Source organism: Hypoxylon trugodes (genome assembly GCF_022578975.1).
Source record: "Hypoxylon trugodes strain CBS 135444 unplaced genomic scaffold F4822scaffold_7, whole genome shotgun sequence".
Classification (NCBI taxonomy): Eukaryota; Fungi; Ascomycota; class Sordariomycetes; order Xylariales; family Hypoxylaceae; genus Hypoxylon; species Hypoxylon trugodes.
In genome coordinates, this window is record NW_026250022.1 from 253,628 (window position 1) to 279,595 (window position 25,968).

General features: G+C 46.6%; 6 protein-coding genes across 6 annotated transcripts; 4 read left to right on the forward strand and 2 right to left on the reverse strand.

Moving 5' to 3' along the window:
- Positions 1–1,591: 1,591 nt before the first annotated feature.
- On the reverse strand, positions 1,592–5,161 carry F4822DRAFT_306370 (uncharacterized protein). Its single transcript, XM_051455263.1, has one exon. The coding sequence runs from the start codon at positions 4,488–4,490 to the stop codon at positions 1,692–1,694; it is 2,799 nt and encodes a 932-aa protein (XP_051311911.1). The 5' UTR covers positions 4,491–5,161; the 3' UTR covers positions 1,592–1,691.
- A 4,020-nt stretch (positions 5,162–9,181) lies between these two features.
- Positions 9,182–11,648, reverse strand: F4822DRAFT_431011 (putative GMC oxidoreductase; the record flags this gene model as incomplete). Its single annotated transcript, XM_051461410.1, has 9 exons — positions 9,182–9,238; positions 9,307–9,980; positions 10,034–10,120; positions 10,174–10,387; positions 10,462–10,733; positions 10,788–10,923; positions 11,005–11,266; positions 11,371–11,401; positions 11,462–11,648. The coding sequence occupies 9 exons, from the start codon at positions 11,646–11,648 to the stop codon at positions 9,182–9,184; spliced, it is 1,920 nt and encodes a 639-aa protein (XP_051311912.1).
- A 1,737-nt stretch (positions 11,649–13,385) lies between these two features.
- F4822DRAFT_409069 (N-acetylglutamate synthase) lies at positions 13,386–16,435 on the forward strand. Its single transcript, XM_051458619.1, has 3 exons — positions 13,386–13,745; positions 13,881–14,039; positions 14,092–16,435. The coding sequence occupies exons 1-3, from the start codon at positions 13,698–13,700 to the stop codon at positions 15,898–15,900; spliced, it is 2,016 nt and encodes a 671-aa protein (XP_051311913.1). The 5' UTR covers positions 13,386–13,697; the 3' UTR covers positions 15,901–16,435.
- Positions 16,436–16,963: 528 nt separating this feature from the next.
- F4822DRAFT_409070 (heat shock protein Hsp88) lies at positions 16,964–20,196 on the forward strand. The gene is made up of 6 exons (XM_051458620.1): positions 16,964–17,248; positions 17,327–17,388; positions 17,463–17,494; positions 17,559–19,011; positions 19,166–19,471; positions 19,524–20,196. The coding sequence occupies exons 1-6, from the start codon at positions 17,236–17,238 to the stop codon at positions 19,806–19,808; spliced, it is 2,151 nt and encodes a 716-aa protein (XP_051311914.1). The 5' UTR covers positions 16,964–17,235; the 3' UTR covers positions 19,809–20,196.
- Positions 20,197–20,626: 430 nt separating this feature from the next.
- F4822DRAFT_306519 (acyl-CoA dehydrogenase NM domain-like protein) lies at positions 20,627–22,592 on the forward strand. Its single transcript, XM_051455264.1, has 2 exons — positions 20,627–22,158; positions 22,219–22,592. The coding sequence occupies exons 1-2, from the start codon at positions 21,035–21,037 to the stop codon at positions 22,388–22,390; spliced, it is 1,296 nt and encodes a 431-aa protein (XP_051311915.1). The 5' UTR covers positions 20,627–21,034; the 3' UTR covers positions 22,391–22,592.
- Positions 22,593–23,810: 1,218 nt separating this feature from the next.
- On the forward strand, positions 23,811–25,904 carry F4822DRAFT_444645 (uncharacterized protein; the record flags this gene model as incomplete). The annotated part of the gene is made up of 3 exons (XM_051463276.1): positions 23,811–24,110; positions 24,168–25,818; positions 25,879–25,904. The coding sequence occupies exons 1-3, from the start codon at positions 24,075–24,077 to the stop codon at positions 25,902–25,904; spliced, it is 1,713 nt and encodes a 570-aa protein (XP_051311916.1). The 5' UTR covers positions 23,811–24,074.
- Between the last annotated feature and the right edge of the window lie 64 nt (positions 25,905–25,968).

The window sequence follows — 25,968 nt, forward strand, 5'->3', positions numbered from 1 at the left end:
GTAAACCCGTGCTTATTTATTGGTGTCCGTCACTTGTGATATATAATTCCACCCCGCCCTTATAGCGAACAAATCATATTGCTCTACTTGTGACGAATAGATCGGTCTCGTATCGCACAGATCTCTTATCCAGAAAACCATCCGAATCAAAATCAAGACCTAAAAAGGGGGAGCCAATCATACCAACTCCGAAAGTCCAAGTAGCTAAAACATGTGTGATATTAATAGCACGCACATCGGTTTCCCTGGTTGAGTGACGTGACAGGTCGAGCCCATCTCCTATCTAGCCCAAGGTGTATATATACAGACTTGGCTGTTGGATCCATTTAACAAGATTTTTATACGTACGTACGTACTCGTATTCTCAATTGGTTTCGAATAGACTATTTCGTTAGGTAGGCAACTGAGCACCGCCAATAATACGACCATTCCGGTTTTACTTAACTCCTAATGAATACCCTCACCTGAATCAAAACGGGTGATTCGGAACCCAACGAAACCAGCATACTAAACTACAGTACATATATTAGGTACACACATGCCCATTAGTTAACACCACCCGTGAGCACCTATACAATATGTACACAGCCAACACATCAACCCAAGTCTAAGCCCAGCAGTAGGACAAAGTCAACTGTATAAAGTTATGCGCCGCACCAGATCAAGTTTTCCATTTGCCCTTTCTCTATAAATTAGGGATGGATGACCGGTATTATATCATCCCATAGCCGCCGGCTTGATAACTCCGGCTCCTTCTAGCATCCATGCTTACTATCATTCTCCTCACCAAATTTTCACCAACGCCATGAAACCCTCTCACAAATACCTACGGCCCAGGGAAGCCGTCCCAAACATACGACCATCATCTCACCAAATATCGAACCCATGGATAGCTGACTCAGACATACCAATAGCAACGGCGTTAAGAGAAATAAGAGAAACGAAAAAGAAGCAGGATCTACGAACGAATCACTTCATAAAAAAAGGATTGGTTATACACTCTTTAACAAATCTTAATTCGGGTGGTATTGATTTCCTCCCGTACTGAACGTGATCTCCGTAAAGCTAGCTAAAAAAAGCTGCGGTCCTACCCTTCTAATCATGCAATTGTAGGTATCATCAACCCGCCTTACACGCCTGGACCAAAGCTTTCAGCTTCTAGTAGTAGTAGTAGTAGTACATGTGCACACAGGTATACGGAATCCCCACCTCCTTTTGTTTTGGACTCCGCCTTCATTTTTTCGAACCTCACATCTGCCCCTTGAACGATGAGAATGGTTCGGTCGTCACCCAACACAACAAATAGTCAAACCAAACCACGTAGAAGCTTCCTAGGTCCGAACAAGTAGAATTTTCGAATCGGTAACGAACATGGGAATTGCGAAGCAAATCGATCCCTTTTCAGAAGAATAACCCCGTGCCTATGCCCCGTCAAGGACCACACCATGTCCCTGAAATTACCCTCCCCAACGCCTAACGTGAAAAATGACATTGCCCTTCCGGCATGACAATCACTTCCAGATCCCTAAAACCCTAAGACCCCTAACCGAAGCATAGTTGAGAAGAGATGCACCTGATGATGTGCAACAGAAGGGGTGCTATAACGCAATAGCACCTAAGCTAGAGGTATACTTGTCCCATTATATACCTCAATGGATTTTTGACATAATACACTGTCCTAGTAGAATGATTTAATCCGTACTTTTATCGCCGACCGATGCATCAACCATCACCGTATCAGTACTGGTCGGCGACTTCGCCTCCTCTACAACGGTAGAAGGTGGCTTCAGTGATGTCGGCACCGGCTTGCTCGCCGCGGCCTTGTTCATTCGACTCTTTGTATAATCGCTTAGACTTAATTTCTTCTTGATTGGACTAGGCTGAACCGCAACGCCGTTTACCGACGATGGCGCGAAAGGGCTAGGTAGGTTACCAGTACTAAACGGCGATTGGACCGGGGTTCCGGTTGCAGACAATGGGGTTGTCGCATTTGGAGCAGCAGAACTATTGAATGCAGGTACAGGAGGCATCTGAACACGTAGCTCAGGTGACTTGGTCTTGATTGGTGCGGTCACGGGCGGCTTTAGGATCTGGGAAACTTTGTTTTCTGTGGCCGAGATTGATGGTGCATCCGTCATGGGAATATCGGTGGTTGAAATCATGGGCAGAGGTATTGGTTTATCTTGTTTTGTCTTCTCGGGCACGGTCGCTGATAAAGGGCGTTCCGTTGTGGGGGATTCTAAATCCATCTTGACTAAAGCAGACGTTACAGAAGTAGGCGAGGCGGCGTTGATCCCCTTCCTTCGTTCTTCATCTGCTCGTTGGCGATATCGTGTTCCAAGCAAGCGTTTTGATAGAGACACAACACGCTTCTTCGATTTTCGAGTTTCGATAGGACTGCTGAACCATTCCCCGTCAACAGGTTCGGTTTGGACGGAAGCATCGCGATATTCTGGAGGTCCCTGGGAGGAAAGTCGTGAAACACCTCGTGCGGAACTATTTCGTCGATCGTAGGGCAAGAAATGGTTGGTAGTATTCGGCGATATCGCACTAGAGGGTGAACCCGACATACTTCGTGAAGTGCCGGCGTCGACGTAGCGACGCTCCGTATGACCGTTTGGCATGGCGGTGGAATGTACAGACGAACCTCTTGGCTTAGCCTTTGTGGTAGAATTAGAACTACCAGTGCCATCTGAGGTCCGCTTCTTCTTTCGTGGCGGTTGTTGCTGCTCCATGCGACGGAATGAATCTTCAACCATTTGAACTTTGCGCTTGTCTCGATCGGTGAGTTCAGTTAATACCCCTAGTGTATCGAAAGAACCCTGTCGTGGAGCGGGTGTCATATCTCGGCTGGGTGGTTTACTGCGTGACGAACCAGAATCGTTATCCACACCATCATCGCCTTGACCCTCACTAGGGGCACGGCTATTGGTTGCGTGGCCAGTACTTGTCGGTGAGACGGCATTTGTCTTTACTTTCCGGGGTTTCTTTTTGGCGCCCTTGACGTCCTTCGAGTGTTGCGGCTTGAGAATGTAATTCCGATGAAAGCGAGCGAATGCACAGTCAGCGCCTAGATCGCACGCACATCCACCGTATTCCGAAAGAATAGCATGAACCCACGTAGCAATACTTTGATACGTTTCTGTCTCCTTTTCGTTATAATCCGGCTGAGGGCCCGAATCTTCATCGCCGAGGCCAAGCAGTTGCTCCCATCTTCGGGCAACATCTTTCTGCAGATTGAATTCCCATGGGATGGTAATCTGTTCGGAGGACGCTATCCGCCGATCGCTTACAAGCCAGAAGTGGTACTCGGAACTAGCGGATAGATAGGTGTCTAGTACCGCATTTGGTTTGCAACTTCGACGAACGTAGCGAGCTAGGGATCCTTCTTTTCGTGTGTCGATGTAAATGGGAAGCATAGGATGGAAGAAGACGAACGGAAGTGGTGAACTTAATTCCTTCCAACGATTCTCTGGATCTTCACAGTAGTCCTTCTGTATTCCAATCTGGCCGTTCAATTCCATCAAGGGCACGTCTTTGTCGACTGGTTCCGATGCTACAAGATGTTGCCAGTGTGCGACAGTATCGGGTCCTATAACCAGTTGTTTAGATTCCACACGCGGCGAAGCCTTGATCGATTCAATCTTCGGCGGTATAGTTTGGAAAACATCGTCGAAATCACACCCTGTCTCTTTCTTCAACTTGTCGCGATCCTGTAACCATATAGACAAAAGGTTCGAAATAGAAAGGCTAGCAAAGGAATTTGTTGGAACAATGGGTACATCACGATCGGCCTTATACAAATTGTAGAAGGCATTAGAATATTGTATTTCAAGCTCGGAGGGGATATCCGGCGGTGTCGTAGCGGGACTGGGTGGGTGGCCATGGGGATTGCCAGCCTTTGTTTGAACATATGAGGGACTGCGTTTTGGGTTCTGTGAACTGATGGATTGACTCGGTCGATGTGTGCTCTTGGATTTCTTGTGTTGGTGTATGGGAGTGTGTTCAAGGGAGTATTTGGTGCTCGTGTCGGAACCAGTGTGACCATTTGGTGCTAAATCTGTTGGTTTGGCTTTCTTCTTGGTGCTCTTGGTCGGAGGGCGCTTAACCTTCCTTTCGGAGGCCTCGATCGAACTAGGTTTACTATGTCGCAATCGTTGGCGCTCAAAGGCACTATCGTGGTCAAGCGGTCGTGGTTTGCAATCGGCACAGGAGTGAGCAAAGTCTTCTCGCAAGGCTTCCTCGGTGTTGAGGGGGTAGTAGCAATCGATATGTTGCCAGGTATCACACGTTTCGCAATAAATAGTGTTCCCGTCATCGTCAGAGAAGTGACAGATACACTTGATCGTGTATGGTTCTTCTTCGATCGGCGCCTGCACCTTATTTGAGCCATGATTGTTCAATAAGGAAAGTGTGGATTTGGGACTAAGGACGGCCGTCTGACTCGGAGTCACTGATTGCGTCGGTAGAGATGAGATCCTGTCTGTCATAATCTAACATACACCCCAAGAGGTGATTGCTAGCGAGTTGAAATGTAGGGAAATGGCGTTTTATCGTAGAAGCCCGGATGGCATGACGACGAATCCGGGTTCGACAAGATCGCAATCGATTCCTGTGGATTTCGGTAATGGGATAAAGACGTGTCGGAAATTCGTACAGCGATATCGAGCGAATTGCAATTACAGTTAACGGCGCGTTAAGATAACGGTGTTATTATCGTTATTGTTATGAAAATCAGAGTTGACACGCCCGGACTCGAAATGTGGGCGCGGACTAGTACAAAGGACAGGTTCGAAAACAAAAGAAAATTCCACGTTATGATGTCGGGTAGACGTTATGATCTGATCGTCTGACCGTAAAGAAAAAATTAAAGGAATATCATGCCACGGTAGTACGTGTTGTTGAGTAGAATAATAGAATGAATGAAGACTGAGCGTGTTCGCGAAAAAGGGCGTGGCGACAGGAAATGACAGTTTCGAGCTTTTTTTTTCTTTTCGCCTTTTGCTGGGTCGACGAAGAATGCGCCTCGGGGTAGAATGGAATTGGAACGGATCGGAGGAGAGTGACGAGTTCGTAATTAGGTTAAGTTTAGTGGTATCTCGAAAGATTCGACGCTCGGGACCCAAGGAAATGTAATTCTTGTTTGACTTGTCGCGGGGAGTTGAGGGTGAAAGGATGAGGGAGAATGGAGGAGCACGGGAAGAGAGAGTAGGCTGTGTGTAGGGTGCGGCGTAGGGTGCGTAGGCCGTAGGCAGAGTGCAGAGTGCAGAGCGAAGAGTTGCAGCAGCAAGGGCCGATGGGTGGAAAACAGAGAATGCGCACCAAAGAGATTACCTACCTAGGTACCTCCTACCTGCTAGGCCGTACTGGGTTCTGCTGGTTCTGGCTGGGCTGCCCTGCAAGAGCGGAGAGGGAAGCGCGAGCGTTGCAGGGCACCTGCAGCTCTCATTGATAATTTTAAGTAGTGGTGCGTGCCTCAGCACCAATTGGCGTCGCTCTTGCGTCGTCGTAGTGAAAGAGAAAGCGGGAAAGAATAGTGCCTGTGAAGGCTAGTACATACTGATGTACCGGTACTTTACCGTTTCTATTGTGTTATTGTGTACCGTTGATACACAATAGCGTAGTGCTGTGGTGCAGCAGCAGCAGCAGCAAGAAGCAGAAGCAGCAGTGGATGGGGCAGTAGGCAGTGGGCAGTGCCCCCATTTGCTCACTAGCGTGTGGCTTCTGGTACTGCTGTACTGCTGGTACCGCTAAAGTATTCCGCTGTCTGTCCCGGTTCTGCGGGGCCACTTGGAAGATTTTCGGTGCTAGAACCACCAAAATATGATCCCCGTCAAAACTCACCTGGGCAGCTGGTTCGACCATCCCGCTGGTGAGAAAAGTGCAACCAGTAAAAAGTGGAGACGGACTCGAAATAGGAAAAGGAGAGGGGAGCGGAAGCGGAAAGGAAATGAAAGAGTCGAGACACGACCAACCTGTTCTGCCTGTGTACATCAGCAGGCGTACCAAGAAAAAATAATAAAAACGAAATCAATAAAAGATAACGATAAGAGCATGGGCCATCATGCAGCCGAAAAAAAGGTCCTACTGCACTAGAGAGAGAGCTATGTATGAGGCAAGAATAAAAAGGGGGACATGGGGAAAGAAAAGATGGAGGAAGGATGGGAAAGTGTGCGCGGCGAGAGGAGCAAGCAAGAGGGGAGAGAGAGACGGCGATGAAAGGGAAGAAGGAACATTGAAGCCACTCACATGGAATGCACTTGCATTGCGTGCCCTGGCGCATTGGGCAATCCTCGAGACAAGAGACTAAGCCGGAATGGGGGTGGGTCACAGCGTACGGGATCGACCAATGAGAATATCCGGGCTTATGCTTCCAAGGTTGTAAGCTAGTACCCTATGTAAGTACCTCCTGCAACCATTTTTACAAGGCACTCCAAGGCATCAAAGAATTCGATCCGGCTTCGATCGCCCACGGCTGACAGAAATAGCGTATGTGATAGAAGGGAATCATCATTTCTTGTAACGAGGCGACCAATTTTGATAGTGAAGCGAAGCCGAGGAATAATTAGACTCTAGAGACCAAATTAGAAAAGCTTCTAGGATATATCTAGACCCATATTTAGAATAAATTTGCTTTGGCGTATAATATATATAGATATGAAATTATTCTGATCGGGATGATGGCTGAACACGCAGATGTGTATGAGATTGGTAAAAAAGAAAGAAATTTAGCTTGGTGGTAAGTAGGTAAGATGGGAGAAGGGCACAGTTCAACGACGCACACAATACTAAAGATAATGTATGTAGCTGTGGATGATATGTTTTCTTACTCCGTAGGTACAAGCCTGCAAATATGAGGGGAAGAATTTATGTTATGACGAAAGGGTCAATAGAAGTAGCTTTTCCTGTAAGAGCCGAAGACTAAGCTATCCATGGATCCCTGACACAGTGTATGTGGCAGAAATGGGTCTCGGTGCATATTGATTGGGTAAGAAGAAAAGATGGGTGTTTTGAAAACTTGAAATCTGTCTGGAGGCGGGGGCTTTCTCTTAGAGTCACAAGGATATTCCATGACAAAGCAGATGCACCTAACTAAAAAAACGGTAAATTTAGGTAAATCGTGCCGTTCAAATACGCTAAAAGTTTATTTATTTTATTATTCCGTATGTTATTGCGTACTTTATAAAGTATAATAGATGCGATTTATTTAAAACAGTCTGAGAATATTCGCATTTGCGCTTAGCATGAAAATAAATAAATTCCAAGTGTTTTTTTTCCTCTTCTTTACTTATCGGGTTACACTTACCTATGTACCAGTGAGTCGATTTGTAATTCAAGGTGTCGAGCCAGTAACTGAGAATGGAGGTGAGAGATAAGATTTCGTATAGCTTCATCGCAACACATAACTGCTTCTGTACGATTGGATGATTGCTTATTGAGAGGACCCTGGTATGCAAACTTTTGGAATATAATATTCCGTTTGGTTGTCTGGTCCCGGACTTGCGGCGTTCTTCCTGCAAGATGATCGTGTGATTGATATTAAAAGTTAATGATTCGTAGGCATGTTGGCAGAGCCTCGCTTCGTCGCAGCTACGTACACAGCTGTTCTGAATGCGCTCCCTGACCGCTTCTCCCAGCAGTCCACTCACCCGTGTGCGTGTGAGAGGTGTGAGAGACAAGCAGTTTTGATTGTGTCTTCATCAATACGGTAAAGCACGTAAACGTTTCGACCAAGATTCGACTCTTGGATTACAGGGTCTCGATGGCCTCTCGTTGGTTGCATTCCGCCTAGAAGAATGCATGACATCGTGGCTATGCTTGCAGTCTAGTCTCACATGCCCAATCATCAATCCGTATAGAGTAAGAAACCCTGTATTCGCACCAATGAATTCGAGCTCGTCGGGTGTTGCAGCTGTGTGAGTCGTCCTTGTCCCTCGGTTATAAACTAGGCAAAAGTCAAAGTTGTAATGCAAATATTTCCACGAATGCGTCTACCAACGTCAATGTTGCCTCCCTCACCTTCTTGTGTGCCACTCGATGATAACCCAGGGAGATAATGAACCCGATATAGACGAGAATTGACATCAACTACACGTGTTAGTTGGTTGTGTCACACAAATCTGCAAACGTCTGCATGCGACCTAGACTTTAGTTGCCAAATTGACCTCAATATCTTCTTGAACCGATTCATCCTGTTGGTACCAAGACATTGTGCAACTCCACGACTCTAGTTGCTAGAAGGCGAGATATCATATCATAAGTTACTCTGGATTCGAAAACTCTGGCGCGTAGATTCACGTATTATAATGAGTAATATATTGATGTAACGGCACCGTGTACTGTCAATGGTTAGTCCATAAAGTTTTGCTTACGCGTGTCCGGGTGATTGCAGAAGAAACAGCATATTTTAATGTCTTGACTGTAAGAGGATGGCCCTAGAGAGGTATATGACAATCAAAATCCATGCTTATGACGAAAACCTATAGAAGCAATAAAATATACTCAACCAATAGAATTAGCGCGCTGAGAAGGAAAGCAAGAGCTTTTTACACAGTGCAGGAGGGGCTGCGCGCGATTTGCGATTTCGGCTACCGTAGAAGGCGTAACTTGTACATGTGTTTCCCTCTTCTTTTCCTTCTTGGGTAAGGCTTTGCCTTCGATGTTGCAAGCTGACTTAGACTGTCAGAACATTCGAACCTTCCGTTCGCCAGACCCATATTCTACGCTTTCCACTAACGCACTAGCGTTCTTGAAGCGGGGCAAATAATGGGTCTTATTCTATAATAATAAACTACGAAGGTACACCTCAGATACTTCTATGAACAATTCGTGGATAATCTTGACCTTGTATTATACTTAGGTATAGCTATATCCGGTAATCCGACGGAAGTATCTTCTACCTTTGTCAAATTTATAGATACGCTACCTCACTTTATATCACGAAACTTCATAGATCTCATATTTAGAGTAATTTCTCTCATCATTATCTATTAAATTTTTGAGGCTTTACCGACTACTACGGCTGTCGGCCTAATTATTATTAAACATTTTCACATTATGAGTCGAGCCACTTCGTTCGCGCTATCAGCCAAGCTCATTCGATAGCTCGTTCCAGACGACATGATCAGAGACAGTCTCAATCATGACGAGACTCATTCCAGAGTAGATCAGTACTCCTTAGTTACGATTTTGCACCAGGAAAGGCGTCCGAGCTTCCAGCCTTAATAATATCCGCTGCCTATCACCCATCATAGTCAGCATTGTCATCGTCAAGTCTAAATACGAATTATCAACTAGGAGACTTACCTTCTCGGCAATAGCGTATACCGTGGCCTGTGTATGTGCACCTGGAAGCAATGGTATTACTCCCGCGTCAACCACTCTCAAATTCGCCGTACCGTACACTCTCAGTGATGGATCTACAACCCCACCTAGATTCTGGGGTAGCATGGATGTTGTACCGCTGAAATGGAAGCCGGTTGTGATCATAGCCCGCATCGTTTCGTCAAGAGATGTTTCATTTCGAGCGTCTGCGGTGCCAAAACCTGGCGGCGGTACCGGCATCAACGCGGCCATCGGCGACGTTGCTATCAGATGATCGTTGAATTTAATGCCGAGAAGAAGCAATTTGCAATCGATAGAGTTTGAGCAATACCGAGGATCAACAATGGGCTGGGTATTATCGAAGATAGACGAGGACCTCGCTAAGACCGTGCCCCGAGAGAATGGCTGCATCGCACTTACTGCCAATTGACCCCAGGATGTCGACATAAGCTCGTATGTTGGTGTATCTGTACGTGAAAGGAAGCACAGTGTCTCGTTCTTCTGCGCGGCGTATCCTGCACGAAGGGTTGAGTCGTACGAGGATGGCAGGTTGCTAGTTGTGTTAACAGCTTCGTCTAGTAATTCGCGAAAATTATCCGTAACCCAACTTAGGGCGGGAAACGCAACCGCATTCACCATTGGTGTTGTCCAGGGTCCTAATTTCTGTAAGTATATCGAAGCTAACGACTAAGAGCAGAGTAAGGCATACCTGTACGATTGGCTAGGTATTCTTCTCGGACGGCATCCCTCGTAGCCCCTACGATATCCTGTACGGAGAACACATCGGGCGCGGTGTCTACTTAAAAATTAACAAACAAAACATGGAGAATAAAGACGGGTTAAACCCACACTTATAAACGGGTTGCAAGGTGGGATGATCCTGGAAATTACTCCCTACGCCCGGGAGGTCGACAGCGACATTTACCCCCAAGTCCTTTAGATGTTGGGCAGGGCCAATGCCGGATATTTGCAACAAAACGGGCGATAGGATAGCACCGGCGGCGAGAATCACCTCCTTATCGCATGTTACGTTCATCATAGTGCCGGTCACATTTGAAGCAAACTATTAGGCACGTGAAGTTAGCAAAGTCACGCCAGCGAATGTTTAGATATCAAAACGGCAACCTGGGAACTTACCTCGACACCGGTAACATTTACGATGGGAGTATCGCGCGAAGCGATCGCGTTGCCACTACTATTGTGCAAGATATGAGTAACAGTGTGGTTAGTCACGAGATGCAGATTATCCCGTCCCAGCGCAGGATCAAGATACGCAGTGCGCGCATCGGAACGAGACTGGTTCTTTTGTGTCATGCTGCTGGGGACGACAGTTGCGCCTGTGGCATTTCCGCTATTGGGATCTTCATTGACAGGTATCCCGAGTTGTTGGACGCCGTCGAGGAAGTTATCTTTAAAGTTAATCAGTCAATCATTCCAATCTAACGAGAAGGAAAACGACTTACCAGATTGGTTATAATAATAATTAGGATAACCAACTTCGACTGGTCCTTGATCGCCATGTTTTCCATTGACAGGATGGACAGGTACAGGGATTTTGCATGCCGATATGTCATGGTCTCTCGTGGAATAGGTTTCGGACTACATAATTCATGTTAGGCAAACAATCCAAAGACGACGCTAGGATACAGGGGAAGAGGAGGTTAGGTCGACCTGACTTACCTTCCGGAAGTATGGTAGAAGACCGGACCATCCCCAGCCAGGGTTACCAAGACGCTCCCAAGCGTCGAAGTTAGCCGTCGAGCCCCTGGTCCACACGAGACCATTAACTATCGTGCCGCCACCAACAGCCTTGCCCTGGCTAACAGTTCGCGTTTTGTTATCGAGGAACTCTTGCTCAGTCATGGTTAGCTTTACCTCGTACCGACGAGGGTCCTCAAATCCGACGCTCCCAGGGATTGAAACATCTTCACCACGATCATCTCTAAATGTGGCTACAGTGGTTAGTAAAGCGAGAGAAAAGGTGGTAATAGGGCGCGCTAATAACGGAACGACCATCCCTTGCACCTTACGAGGGTTTCAACATACAAATCTCCAGCTTCAATAACCAGCACAGATACTGTCGGTCTATGTTAGTACTATGCTTCTGTGACGAGCGAAGGTAATATCAATGTCTTACCTGATGGATCCTCCGTTAGGCGATTAGCAACGACGAGACCACCTATTCCTGCTCCCACGACAATATAGTCATAGCTATCTCGGAGCAGCAAAGCGCCATTGGGGGCCGGGGAGATACGTATAGCAGAAGCAAGGGGCGGCAAGAGGTTAGCGGCAAGCGGGAAGGCGACGGTACTCGAGAACCTCATAGCGATGCAATTTCTAACCAAATTTCTAGGTGGAAGTAGATGTGTGTCGTGAGGCTGAGTGAAGCGACATGCTTGAGGGTTCATCAACAAGTTGAATATATATACCTAGGTAAGAATCCCGGTTGTGTAGAAATGCGCCAGCCCACCTCACGGACAGATTTGATAAACAAACAATGCTTGGCTCGTTCATGCAAGCGCACTGTATGTTTGCCTAGCGGCTATTCCGACTCGGCGACAACCAAGATCCTACGACTCCGTGATTCCGATCTGTTCTTTATCCCTATATCCTTTGAGGTCGGAATCTTAAGGTCTTAGACCCGGTGATATTGTGGATTACCATTACGGACTCACTCATAGACTTGGATTCATGCGTGTATATCACTGGATAGTTTGATATGATCCGTGTAATTACCGGACCAAACAATTCACTATTACGCTGTCTTAGTAGAGGCAGTAGAGAATCACGGATGTGACGCGAAGTAATATATTCCGCACACACATAGTTAAACCTCAATGTTGGGACTCACCGTTGCGTAACGGGATGATATAGACAACCTTGGAACCTTTCTTTACGAATTTCTGCTTAGGATAAAGATTTTGATACTTTCACATGCTTCATACCTCCTATCTATTCGCCATGAGATGAAATATCATATTATTCTACCTAGGTATGGACCCCTTGATACCGCCTAGTAAAAAATTTTTCGAGATCGTAACTATTTTGCTTTGTTCTGGAGGGGCAGGAGGGGGTGCCTAAGTATGCCTTGCACGTCCCTTAACTCCTTAAATTTGACTACCCCCTTTTTTTGCTTTTTCTTGTATACAGGTACTTGGGATAAGCATCATCATGGTTTCAGCCACTATCTTTCCGCTACTACTTTGAAGGCGGGTAGTCCGAATCAGTTGTAATTTTAAATCTGAGAATTTAGCTGTCGTGAAGGATAATGCTATATAGCTTCACAAGTAATGAGGTATGGTTGCTTTGGAGAAGCTATTGCGCATAAGGAGGCTAGACCTTGTTAGCTCTTAACGTCCAATAAGAGAATGCGTACGCCTGCATAACCACGTGCATCATGAGCTTAAAAAGACAATATATAAATCTTATAAAATAAATCGAATTACCTAAACTCGTGGGACCAATGCAAGCTGAGGTCTCCTAGGTGGGTTGGTATATATATATATGGGCTGCTCCATAAGTAGTGATGCGTTGGCATTCATCCGAGGGAACCGTGATAATACAATGGGCTTCCGGATTGAGATAGCGGCAGAGACCCTCCCTCAGTTCGCTAAACTATTTGGAGAATCTGCAAGAAATATCGGAGTTCCAAAGGATGGCAATGAATGGATTCTGAACGCATCGCGGCAATTCAGGGGGTAGGGGGAAGAACATCAAGTTTGCATCGTGAGAGTTTGCCCCACTATGTAGAAGATCGTCAGTAATTCACGTAACGTAATTCAGATGTAAGTAGGTATCTTGGTGGGTAGGTATTAACGAAGGCAGTGCAAACATTGAGCCATTTCTTACTTCTAAATAAGTGGCTAATGTAATTGACAATACGATTCGCTCGAGCGACTACTAACAACGCCCTTCGTCTGACAAGAAATTTGCGGTGACAAGATAAAGACAAGAAGGGAAATCCGACGATGGCAGGATGGCTAGATGGTCACTTCCAAGGAAGAAAAAAAAAGTCTTCAGTCTGATGTCACACCTGGAGGGGCCTAGACTATAGGCGCATCGGGCAGGTGTAAGGGACGATCGAGGGGCTAAATCGATGCCGATAGCGGTGCAACCCACTATCAATTTTCCCTAGCCCGTGCCGTCCTCAGCTTCTGTTAGTGCTGTTAGCGCTTGTCGTGCGTCGTCTTATCGGTTCGTTATCGTAGCTTGAGTCACTGGAATTTGAGAATATATTAAAGTTGGATTCCCACCAAAACTGAACAACTCCAAAGACTGCTTATTCTTCCAGTTTAGAATTGATGCGATCCGATATGTGGTAGTTGATATAACTACTTATCGACTGTTCTCAAATCCAAAATGCTCCGCGCACTATGACAATGCGTCTTATGGCCTGGAAGAGGGCAATTTCGAATTCGAATGTGAGGCCTCTCTCTACACACGGCGTTCGGAGTTGACTTCTTTCGAAGGCCAACTGAATGCGATATCTTGATTTATTCATCGTCTCGTAGTTGATTTAAACAATAAATTGTATAAAATTGGCTGATCAATTATAGACGTCGTCGACCAAGGACCCCATTAGAATCAATGGCTCCAATCCATTGTCGTTGTCGGTTGCGCGGAGTGCCCCAAATTGCGGTGGGCACTCGATAACGTTCACCTCTTCGTATACCTCTATATCTAAATCACAGAAACAAAGGAAGAGACTCGACCGAGTATTATATACCACCAATAATTGAAAGCTGTAGTATTCTAATCTTAAGTTAGGATTTCTTCGTCTCTGTCCTCGAAACTTCCGTCACCAAGCGAGATGCCAAGGCTTATATGAACAAGTTTGTACCTGTGTTGGAGAAGAAGGGGGCCACAAATTTCAAGCAGCGCGCGGTTCAGAACCGCCCGATTAACGAGGAAATCTCCCCCGAAAAGTCATCCCCGATTGATGCCGTTATTACCAAAACAGATGTCGCGCAAGGACCGAAACCCGAGCCAGATCTCGCAATCCAGGTGCCCTTATATGTCGCTTTAGTCAAATTCCGTGTCCCCCAGGAGGTCGATGATGAAACACTAGATGGAGTTGGGAAGACCCTCAGCCAACTCAGAAAGCTCGGTTTAATTAGTATTGTGGTGGTTGATTGTGGCATCACCAGTGAAGATGAAGCTGTGAAACGGCAAACAGCTACCGTGCAGGCCAACCGTATTGCGACGGCAATCGACAACTATGATGCTCCGGGGGCACGAGTGATAGACTCGCCGATTACTATCGATGCCCCCGCCGAGGGGGATGGTTCACACTTTACTTCACGAGGCTTGTTTATCGGCAACCCTAATGACTTGATGTCCGCATTACAGGATGAGGTGGTTCCAATCATCTCTTCTTTCGGTTATACAGCCGATGCTTGCGCAGTTAAGCAAGTGAATGTCAATGATGCTATATTGGCCCTCACTAGACAATTATCGGGTCTCCAGTTTATAGGTCAACCGGTCGAAGATTTGAAGTCGATACAGACGTCCAGGTCCGCCGAGGTGTACCGATTGATTGTGCTAGACCCCCTGGGAGGGATCCCAGCTAGGAATCGAGCTACGGGAAGGCATCTATTTCTAAATCTAGAGCAGGAATTTCAAGAGGTACAGAATGATTTGACCTCATTAGTGTCGCCCAACTCGGATGGCCCGAGTCCAGACAGGCTACAACACTTGGAGAATGCCGAGTTAGCAAAGAACGTTTTGTCTTTGCTGCCGCCAACCTCTTCTGCCGTAATAACGACTCCACACGAGGTAGCGAATGAACGAGCGCCGGAGGATAGTCTCGTAGATTTGGCACTTGTCGGCACAAGACGCAAGCAGAACCCGCTAATACACAGTCTTTTAACTGATAAACCTATTCAGTCGTCCTCACTACCTACCGAGCGTTTCAGGCCATTCACATCTTCCGCTGGCACGGCTCAAATTGGCTCGCTGACAACTTTAGCTAAACGTGGTATGCCCTTGACCATATTACCAGATCCTCGAGTCACTCCATGGAAACCTCCCCAAGTAGGACAAAGAGGCCTAAATCTCACAGATCCATGCATTGATCTCCCCAGACTAGTAAACTTAATCGAGGACTCATTCGGCAGGAAACTAGATATCGATGATTATTTGAAGAGAATACATGGTAATCTTGCTGGCATTATCATCGCAGGAGAATATGAAGGGGGTGCACTTTTGACATGGGAGAAACCTCCAGGCCTAAGCGATGCCGAAGCAGCCGGCTCATATCGGCTCGTACCTTACTTGGACAAGTTTGCCGTGCTTCGCAAAAGCCAAGGAGCTGGTGGAGTGGCCGATATCATTTTCAACGCTATGGTTCGAGACTGCTTTCCACATGGGGTCTGTTGGAGGAGCAGGAAGAACAACCCTGTCAACAAATGGTACTTTGAACGGTCGAGAGGATCACTGAAGTTCAATGACATGAACTGGACCATGTTTTGGACGACTCCGCACTTGGCGTTGGATGAGCAGAGGTTCCAAGATTACGAAAGCGTCTGTCGGGGTATTAAGCCGTCCTGGGCTGACAACCTACATGTTGTCGATTAAAAACTTACCAAGCTTGAACACGCCAAGATTTAGGGAATATGGACTCAAATTTCAAAGTACTCAATTTACCGTATGGCGAGAAATATTGAAATTATCGTGGTTTCGGCGTGCTTACCATGTGTCGATAGATATGATTTTGCAACATAGAGGTCCAATTTTCTGCTCTTGGCCTATCAGACCACTCCTATAATGATTTTATACAATTTCACATGCTGGCATCCGATGCTTAATACGCAAAGATTTTCCCTGAATTATTATTCGACAGGGAAAAACGGGCCACAACATTGTTAGGTACAATTGTAAATAACACCTCGCTCTCATAAGACGTATCAATACAAAGCGCCTTTCTATGGAACAAACTGCAGTACCTTTTGTCCACGTATCGTACAAATCATCATGAGGTTCCGGAATCCGAATAGGCACACCTAGGCTTGCGTCGCGGGGCGGCAAGGCGGCAAGCGGTCAGGATGTAGAAACCCCACCATCGTGGTTGGCATTACATACATCTGGTCTTGGTGGGGGAAAATAGGTGGAATTTTTTAAAAAATGGGGGGGGGGGGGGGGTGTAAATGGATTGGCAGCTTTATGGGGTGGATATAGAATTGGGCTTGTTCTGATCGGGTCTTACAGTAAGTACCTTTTCCGACTTGATTCTTTACTATGACAATCAACTCAAAGAAGTGAAGACTACCACAACAAAGCTAAACTCTGGATAGAATATAATGGAAGATAAGAATTAATTGTCTGTTCGAGGTTAGACTAAGAGCTTGAATTAAAATTCAAAATAATTGTAGAAATTGCAGCTCGATGACTAAATTGTGGCTTCCGTGGCGTGTATATATATATATATGGAGCCTTACCTCATCGGTACATACATTTGAGGTGGGTACATTATGTACATTCGTAACTAGGAAATTACCTGGACAATGTAGATAACACTCGAAATATCCAGAACGTTCGGAGAAGGCTGATATTACACCCGGGCGTGTAACAAGTGAGGGGCTCAGAGAAAACGCTAAGGTTCATAGTCTTCGCGCAACTCCCACTTCGCATTTTCGGGCAGCTTTTTTTTTCTAAGGTCAGAATCTTTTTTTTTCCTTTGCGGCAAACACGACATTCCAACCAAACCACCATCGGAATTCTCGTTTCTCTCTCTGTCTAGTACACTGAGGCCGTATTTGACGAAATTAAATTTTGCCTTCGCCAGAATCGATCAAAAAACTCGTAATTCTAATCCGGCTTAAGGTAACGGCTCACGACGTTTCCTGACATCCCCGCAGTCAAACATCACTTTTATTTGTTTACCATAAGTCTTGTTCCGCACATCCCACCAAGATGAGTGTAGTTGGTAGGTTTCAATTACAGCGCCGACATAGGCTAGGCTTCCGGGTGGTAAAGTAAATAAACTAATCATTACTTCGAATAGGCGTCGATTTCGGAACCCTGAACACTGTTATAGCAGTCGCCAGGAATCGAGGTGTTGATGTCGTACGTACAGCCCCTCCATCTTGTTTCTTTTTCTTGATAACTAGAAACGAGGCTGATCACAATATGAATGACAGATCACCAACGAAGTCTCGAACCGAGCCACACCGTAAGTTTGAAAATCACAATTTTGCGCTTTATTTACGTCATATGCTAATATTTTGTGAATTTAGGTCGCTAGTTGGTTTTGGGCCCAAATCTCGATATCTCGGCGAACCCGCGAAGACCCAAGAGATCTCTAATCTCAAGAACACCGTTAGCTCGCTAAAGCGCCTGGCCGGACGAACCGCCACAGACCCCGACATCCAAATCGAGCAACAATATGTCTCTGCTCCCCTCGTCGACGTCGGTGGCCAGGTCGGCGCCGAGGTCTCCTACTTGGGCAAGAAAGAAAAGTTCTCCGCTACACAGTTAATCGCTATGTACCTGAGCAAGATTAAGCAGACGACTCAAAATGAGTTGAGGCTGCCTGTATCAGACCTCGTCATCAGTGTACCTGCGTGGTTCACCGATGTCCAGCGAAGAAGTCTTCTCGACGCGGCTGAGATTGCTGGTCTCAAGCTCCTCCGTGTGATGAACGACACAACTGCCGCTGCCCTCGGCTACGGTATCACAAAGCTAGATCTCCCCGCTGCCGAGGAGAAGCCTCGCCGAGTAGCATTCATCGATATCGGTCATGCCGATTATTCCTGCTCTATTGTTGAATTTAAGAAGGGTGAGCTCAGCGTCAAGTCGACAACCTACGACCGCCATTTCGGTGGCCGAGACTTCAACCTGGCCTTGGTAAACCACTTCCACAAGGAGTTCAAGGGCAAGTATCGGATCGATATCACTACTAACCCCAAGGCTATGGTCCGTGTCGAGGCCGCCGCCGAGAAGCTGAAGAAGATTCTATCTGCCAACCAACAGGCTCCCATGAACATTGAGTCGCTGATGAACGATATCGATGTCACGGCTATGATCACGCGACAGGAGTTCGAGGCTCTCATTGAGCCGCTGCTAAACCGTGCCACGGTGCCCCTGGAGCAGGCTCTCGCCGAAGCTAAACTTGGAAAGGAAGACATCGACGTGATCGAACTGGTTGGTGGTTGCACCCGTGTCCCCGCTCTCAAGGAGCGTATCCAGGCTTTCTTCGGAAAGCAACTCTCCTTCACCCTCAACCAAGACGAGGCTGTTGCTCGAGGTTGTGCTTTCAGCTGCGCCATTCTCTCTCCCGTCTTCAAGGTCCGAGATTTCGCTGTCCAAGATATCGTAAACTACCCCATTGAATTCTCTTGGGAGAAGGATGTGGACATCCCAGATGAGGATACAAGCCTCACGGTCTTTAACAGAGGCAATGTTCTTCCTTCGACTAAGATATTGACATTCTACCGAAAGCAAGCGTTCGACTTGGAAGCTAGGTACGCCAAGCCCGAGGAGTTGCCCGGCAAAGTTTCGCCCTTCATTGGACGATTCTCCGTCAAGGGTGTCAAGGCTGACCCCAAGACTGAATTCATGATCTGCAAGCTCAAGGCTAGGGTAAACATTCACGGTGTCCTTAATGTGGAGAGTGGATACTACGTCGAGGACCAAGAAGTCGAGGAGGAAGTTAAGGATGAGAAGGATGGCGAGAAGAAGGATCCTGACGTAAGTAATAACCACTATCCCTTTTTTCAACTCCATTTCACGGGCGGGAATCGGGTTGTTGCGAATAAACGCGCAAGCTTCGATCCCAAGTGATTTGTAGTGGAATTATGGATTCCGAAATAATGAGAGCGAATTAAGCTAACCAATACCGTAGGCAATGGAGACCGATGACAAGAAGGAAGGCCAGCCTAAGACTCGAAAAGTTAAGAAGCAGGTCCGTAAGGGTGATCTACCGATCGTTGCCGGCACAACATCTCTAGACGGAACCACCAAGAACGACCTTATCGAGAAGGAGGCGAATATGCTTGCGGAAGACAAACTTGTCGCCGACACCGAAGAGAAGAAGAATGAGTTGGAGACGTACATCTACGACATGCGTAACAAGCTGGATGACCAGTTCGCCGACTTCGCTAGCGAGGAAGAGAAAGACAAGCTAAGATCTAAGCTAACGGAAAGCGAGGTGAGTCTTGTTATCTAATTAGTATGCTATGGAAGAAGCTAACAACATTTAGGATTGGTTATACGAGGAAGGTGAAGATGCTACCAAGGCTATCTACATCGCCAAGATGGACGAGATTCGAGCTATGGCCGGTCCCATCACGCAACGTTACTTCGACAAGGTAGAAGCAGACCGACAAGCCATTCAAGCTAAGCTTGATGCCGAAGCCGCCGCTAAGAAGGCCGCCGAGGAGGAAGCCCGAAAGGCTGCAGAGGCTGAGAAGGGTGACGCCCCTAAGGACGAAGAAATGACAGATGCCGAGGCGGCTAAACCTGAGGTTGAAGAGCCTCAGTCGTAAAGGCTCATAGATCCAGTCTTTTCAATACGACAGCTCACGCAGTCGACATGATGACAAAATTCTCTTGACGATCAGATGCATACCCTAGGCATAAAACGGACGATGATTGTGCGCATGAAGAGAAGACAAACAGAAATAAAAAGAAAATCAAAACCGTAATGATTGTATGGTAGGAGGAAAGGGTAAGGGGGGCAAATCTGGCGGACACCGGAACTAGGCATCGTTCAAGGGGGGGTCCTTCATCATCAAATCATTCATCATTTTGCGGTGATTCATGACGAATAGAATTTTTGTTGTCTCGTTTGCGAACCGGAAAGGGGAATAGGGGTTATGACTCTAGCAGTGAGCAGAACTTTAGATAGACCAGAAATGAAGGTTATTTGATGAACTTTTGATGCTTAAGTAATTGAGTGACCAAGTAATTGATTGTAATGTTGTTGGTGTTGATGGTCGCGGGGGAAAATAGGGGGAGGGGTAAGGCGGGGCGGGTGGATATTCAGGGGTTATGTTCAAGGTGAATGTCGATTCTTGCAACCTATGCTGATTAACCCGCCGCGGCTCTTATAAAAAATATTGCCATATTGAGAAAGGGAGTATCGTGTTTTGCATCGGCGTATAATGTCATCACATATATTACAGTATATACTATGCTAAATACGGAGATTTTAAACGGAATTAGTAACTTGGTAAAGTACATTGGGCTGCAATTACTGATATCTGCAAGGTATGGAAATCTTCGCCTAGATTTACCCGCATAACCCATATCAACAACGAATCAGAAACCAAGTCGTAAGTCCCGTACTTATATCCGTTCTTCTCTCCGAACCTTGGAAGATAGGGCTTATTGGAGAGATAGTGGTATTATAGTTGGATGAGTAATCGCCCGGGTCACAAGCGATTACATACGTGTAAATATAGAAAGAAGCTAAAGTATAATAGATAACATGTCGTTCTAGGTGAGCGGGGTTGTGGGATGTTAGTGAGAGTTGAGGTGTGATGTTCTTCTAAGTATATTGGAATTACTGATATAAGATGACTTGTTGCGTGGAGAAGTAAGCGATGTTGGAAAGCGTATAAGTACTTTAGTGATGAACATTGACTGACCCACCTTGTCTTCATCTCTGTTTGCGTCCTATCTCATTTCAACACTCTCTTCGCATGTGAAAGGTGTGTATCTCTAGCTTCTTTCTTACCTACCTTACTGCGTATACCCCCAGCTTCATATCATGCCCATCGACTTCCACCTCAGCCTTTCCGAGGCCGGTATAAGAACCGCCGCCGCAGGTTTCGCACAGCAAGTCCTCAAACCATCACGAGCCGAGTACTTGAAGTATAATCAAAGCCATGAGCGATTCCAGGCTACCCAACCTACTTATGCCGCAGCGACTAAAGGTGGCCTGATCAAAGGCCAAGTCTCGCCGCGTCTTGGTGGTAGTGGTGGATCACTTATCGAGGCAGCTATTATGGTGGAAGAGTGTTATGCGGTGGAACCGTCTACGGCTTTGACGATTTTCGCTACTGGTTTAGGACTTACCCCTTTGAATATTGCGGGTAAACCGGAGCATGCTGAGTTTCTAGCTCCCTTTCTGAGCGGCGAAGGTGCACCATTAGCCTCACTCGTATTTAGTGAACCAGGTGGCGTAGCCAATGCTTGGGAGAAGGGAGCGCCAGGCCTCCAGACTACGGCTCGCCGAGAGGGCGATGAATGGATCATCAACGGCGAGAAGAAATGGGCTACGAACTGTGCGGGGTGGGATTTTAAGGGATGTGACTTGGCCTGTGTGGTGTGCCGCGATGTTACCGAGCCGGCTGAGCCCGGGTCCGATCCTAAGGACCGTGCTATGGTAATCCTCGTTACCCGTGCCGACCTCGACCGCAATGGTCCCGATGCATTCCGGGTTTTACGCCATATTCCTACTCCGGGGCATACATCCGTCTCGGGACCTCATGTGAGGTATACCAATGTTCGCGTGCCAGCAAAGAACGTGCTTAGTCCACCCGGGCAAGGTGCTCAATTAGCTCTCGCTTCTTTTGATGCTAGCGCAGTTCTCGTAGGTGCTATGGGTGTAGGTCTTATGCGAGCGGCTTTTGACGCCGCGTTAGATTTCGCAAAACGTGATAATCGCAATGGAGCCGTACCCCTACTCGGACGTCAGGCATTTGCGGACCTTTTATCCGGTATCAAGATGCAGACCGAGGCATCTCGCGCGTTAACGTGGAAAGCGGCCCATGCTATGGAGAATGGTCCTGGCGATTATGATGCACGTCGGGAATTGGCGCTCGCTGCTAAGGTCTACTGTAGCGATGCGGCTGTGAAGGCTTGTACTGATGCTATTAACGCGGTCGGAATGTAAGTTTCCCTACCTCAAGCCCTTGTGTTTGGGTTAATGTGTTAATTTTGATTGAATAGTACCGCTTATGATTCGGACCAGCCGTTCGCTGAACTTCTTAATAACGCGATGGTATTGCCGATTTTCGATGGAGGAAATGTTGGAATTCGAAGGCGCCATATGCAGGAGTTGATGCTGTCGCCAGATTATGACGCTTGGGCGTCGACGTATGGACCGACGGAGAAGAGATGATATCAGTGGGTTTAACGGACCTAACGACCGAAAGCCGTACCTTGTAGTTGCGGAACATTTAGGGCCATCTTGAATTTAATAATTACCTATCATAAATGGGCTATATTTTCAGCGAAGGGTTTAATATCTATCGCAATGACTTCTATGCGAGAAATTACGGGAAATAGCAGCTGTAAATGATATATAAGGGCCAGTCTATGGGTGCTACCCCTGGCATATGAGGCGCCGTAATATTTCGTTATAGATCCGCTAGTGGGGGTAAATCCAGGGTCCGGGTTTCACTAATATTAGGCCTAGGGATGCCCTGTATTTTCCACGTTGCTCCCTAAGCTGGTGTAGCTGGCCGCTACGATGTGTTAGTGGGCACTAAAATTACCTCCCAACAGCGTCGTTTAGCAGGGCCGAAGCGACTTATTTTTATACGACAATCTGGATTCGTCATCCCTTCGTACCTTTAACTCCCTCAATCTTACGAAAGGCCCTCTTCAATTGAACAAATATCCAAGTCACCCACCGCCAGACCCCGAGTCCATCAGTTACCTAGCCAATACAAGGCTTCATCCTTCAACTAAGAAGAATGCCTAGCCCTGTCTTGTTTGATGATACATAGGAGCCCTAGACCACTTTGGTACCTAAGCGCGACTGTCCTTGTCATCACACCATGACCCGATTCTAAGCAAGTCAACTTCAAGTCTCTCCTTCGAGAGAAGGTTTCGAGGTATCATATTCGGATTCTTAGACTGGGCCTACACCGTGAGCGAAACCATTAGTTGGGTCAGTGTTTTAAGAGAGCGTGACTTACTTCTATCGGCTTAGGATTGCTTCTCTTCAATAGTCCCTTCGAAGAACTACCACGTTGGGTGGCCTCATTTCGGGGTTCTATAAACTTTCGGTTTGCTCTCCTAGATCATAGCGTTAGTATGGCTTGTAGAGTGCCTATGCTTTCCCCATCCCCAAACTTACTCGCTCTCCATTGATTACCTATGTATTATAAGATTCTCCACAAAGGCTGATGTTTGGAGGTCCATGTTGGTTTTCATTACAACTGGATTTCTAACCCATATTAATGAAGGACTCTTAATCGAGGCCGCGATCATATCAAATCATCATCGTCGCGATTATATTCTTCGATGGGAAAGTCACCAGCTCTTAATTGGCTCACTATGGTTTAAGCGGAGACAATGCAGAAGAATATGTACTTTCTGTGTGGGCGGACCAGCTATGGCGTTAAAAGTATAGGTACCCAGGAGAAATAATCGTGGACTCGATGAATCGAAATATGCCCGACCAATCACTTGTATATGTATCCTCCAATGTCCTATTATAAACACAATCTAACTTAGAGAGAACGTGGCTAACATGCCGAAATTATATTTGGAGAAAGTTTCCTAGACATATTTCATCTAGGCAATAATTATAAGGCATTGTCGTCATTTCAAAATTACCATGAGTAACAGAATACATATCCCAGCCTCATCTTGGCGATTTTGACCAAAAGAGATAATATGATTCGCATATACTTCAGGCGATGCTATTCCGAGCATCTCGATTATCATTTGTACTGACCGGACAGTGGTATTTTGGGTGGTATGGGATCTTTGCTCAGATGAGATCCCGTTTTATATTCGATTGGCGGGTCCCTTTATCTCTCGTCAACTTATAGATATTGTGCTGGATTCGCAAAATGGGAAAACTCCAGGACAATCCCACGTGGCTGTGTGTAAGTAGTATATTGCTATGCCTCATAACTTATTCATTCGCTGATACAGAAGCATAGTGCGATTGCCGATTGGCAGTAATGACAACTAGACTGGATACACATTGTACAAACTGTGGTCGCCAACGATGTGCCGATTGCTCGGTCTTCCTTTATAAAACCCTACAGCGGCCCTCGGCGTCAAGCTCATCGAACGTTTCTGAACCCTTAAGTACGAAACCGGACTTATTGCAAAAGGGGGAACCCCCAGTAACTTGTGTGGAGAGCTCTAAAAATGGCCGCGTTGACTATGGCGATGATCATAAGCAACTCAAGCAGGATTCTAACCTTGAGGAGAAAACGCCCGTCAAATCAAAAAAAGAACCACCAAATGAGACAATACGTTCATTAGAACTGTTAGAAGTCTTAGGGATCGGGATCGATTCCGAACCAGAGGTTCTCGAAATGGTCCCTTTATCCCCCGAAGAAGGTCTAGTATATGCGGCAAGTGTATCGGAAACAGATGAGTCCGAGCAGGATGAAGAAATCCACGACTATCAAGCCATAGGGAACTCACCAATCCCCGGTTCACATTACTATTTAAATCATTCTACATCTCTGATGATATCACGATGGCTAGAATCCTTGCAGGGTGATCCTAACTACGAGGTAATTGCCCAGGTCTGTGAGGGTATCCTGCAAGAAGCTTCTGGTAGGGAGACTACTACAACTCGGAATGCAACGGCCCCAAATAACTCAACGGGGAATTATCAAACGAACAGGCTTCCGCAGAAACGAAAAGCATCAGATTTAGAGGGCAATGATGACGAGAATTCTGCAACGCCATCTGTTGCGACTGAGGAGTCACCCACAGGAAACCGGCAGAAGCCGAAATATGCTTGTCATTTCTTGAAGATGAACCAACATTTATATACAGAGTGCAGACGTACGGGTTATGGCCAAGTATGTCACTTAGCGGAACATTTGCGTAAAGCTCATCGCTTGAAGGAACACTCATGCCGGATTTGTTGGCGATCATTCGACAACTCTGAAGCTTTAAGGAGCCATCAGACCGATGCTAGTGAAAATAACTGCCGGGAAACAGGGGGGACACCAATCGAGAGAATAAAAATATCGAAAGCACGAACTGGCGACTTCAAGAAATGGTTTTGGATATGGGAAAAGCTCTTTCCGAATTTTCAGAAACCCGAATCCCCGTACTGGGAGCCATTCGGTCACGACGAGCAACTGTTTTCGAGTTTGAGACAGTTTTTTAATTCCGAACTTTCGTCGGCCCTTCCACCTGAGAACCTACAAGCTGTCATGACCACATTGACGAGATTCCGTGAGAACTGGGTGACAAATCCCCCAGAGCCACGACAATTCGCGCCACTTCCGACCCCAGCGGCTACGCAAGCCACTGATGATGCCACAAATATTCACACGGAGCCGAGTAGACATAGCCCGCAAGACCCCCTGGGCATCGGCACCGACCCCTTGCCATTGAGCGATGAGGTAGTGTTAGATGGTAATGATCCTAGCTTAAGAACTCAAGAGGACGCCGAAAGTGCAGCAGCCGAGGAAATTTTAATTGCTGAAACGTCGCCAGCTTCCGCCATGAATTTTGATATATGGGTCCCTTCATATGATGACGGTCTATACGAATTTGACGCACCGAATCTCGACCTAGGCGACCTGGATCATTTTGACTGGCAAATACCGGATAAGACGGGTACATAATATGTATTATAGGTGGCTCGAGGACTGTGAACGCGCTAACAATTTAACGTAGCAGTTCTTGTGCCGGTGAACCCTTAGTCTATGCTCGAAGAACCGGCGAGGGGCACATACGCATATACGTAAGAGCTTCCAATTGTATGAA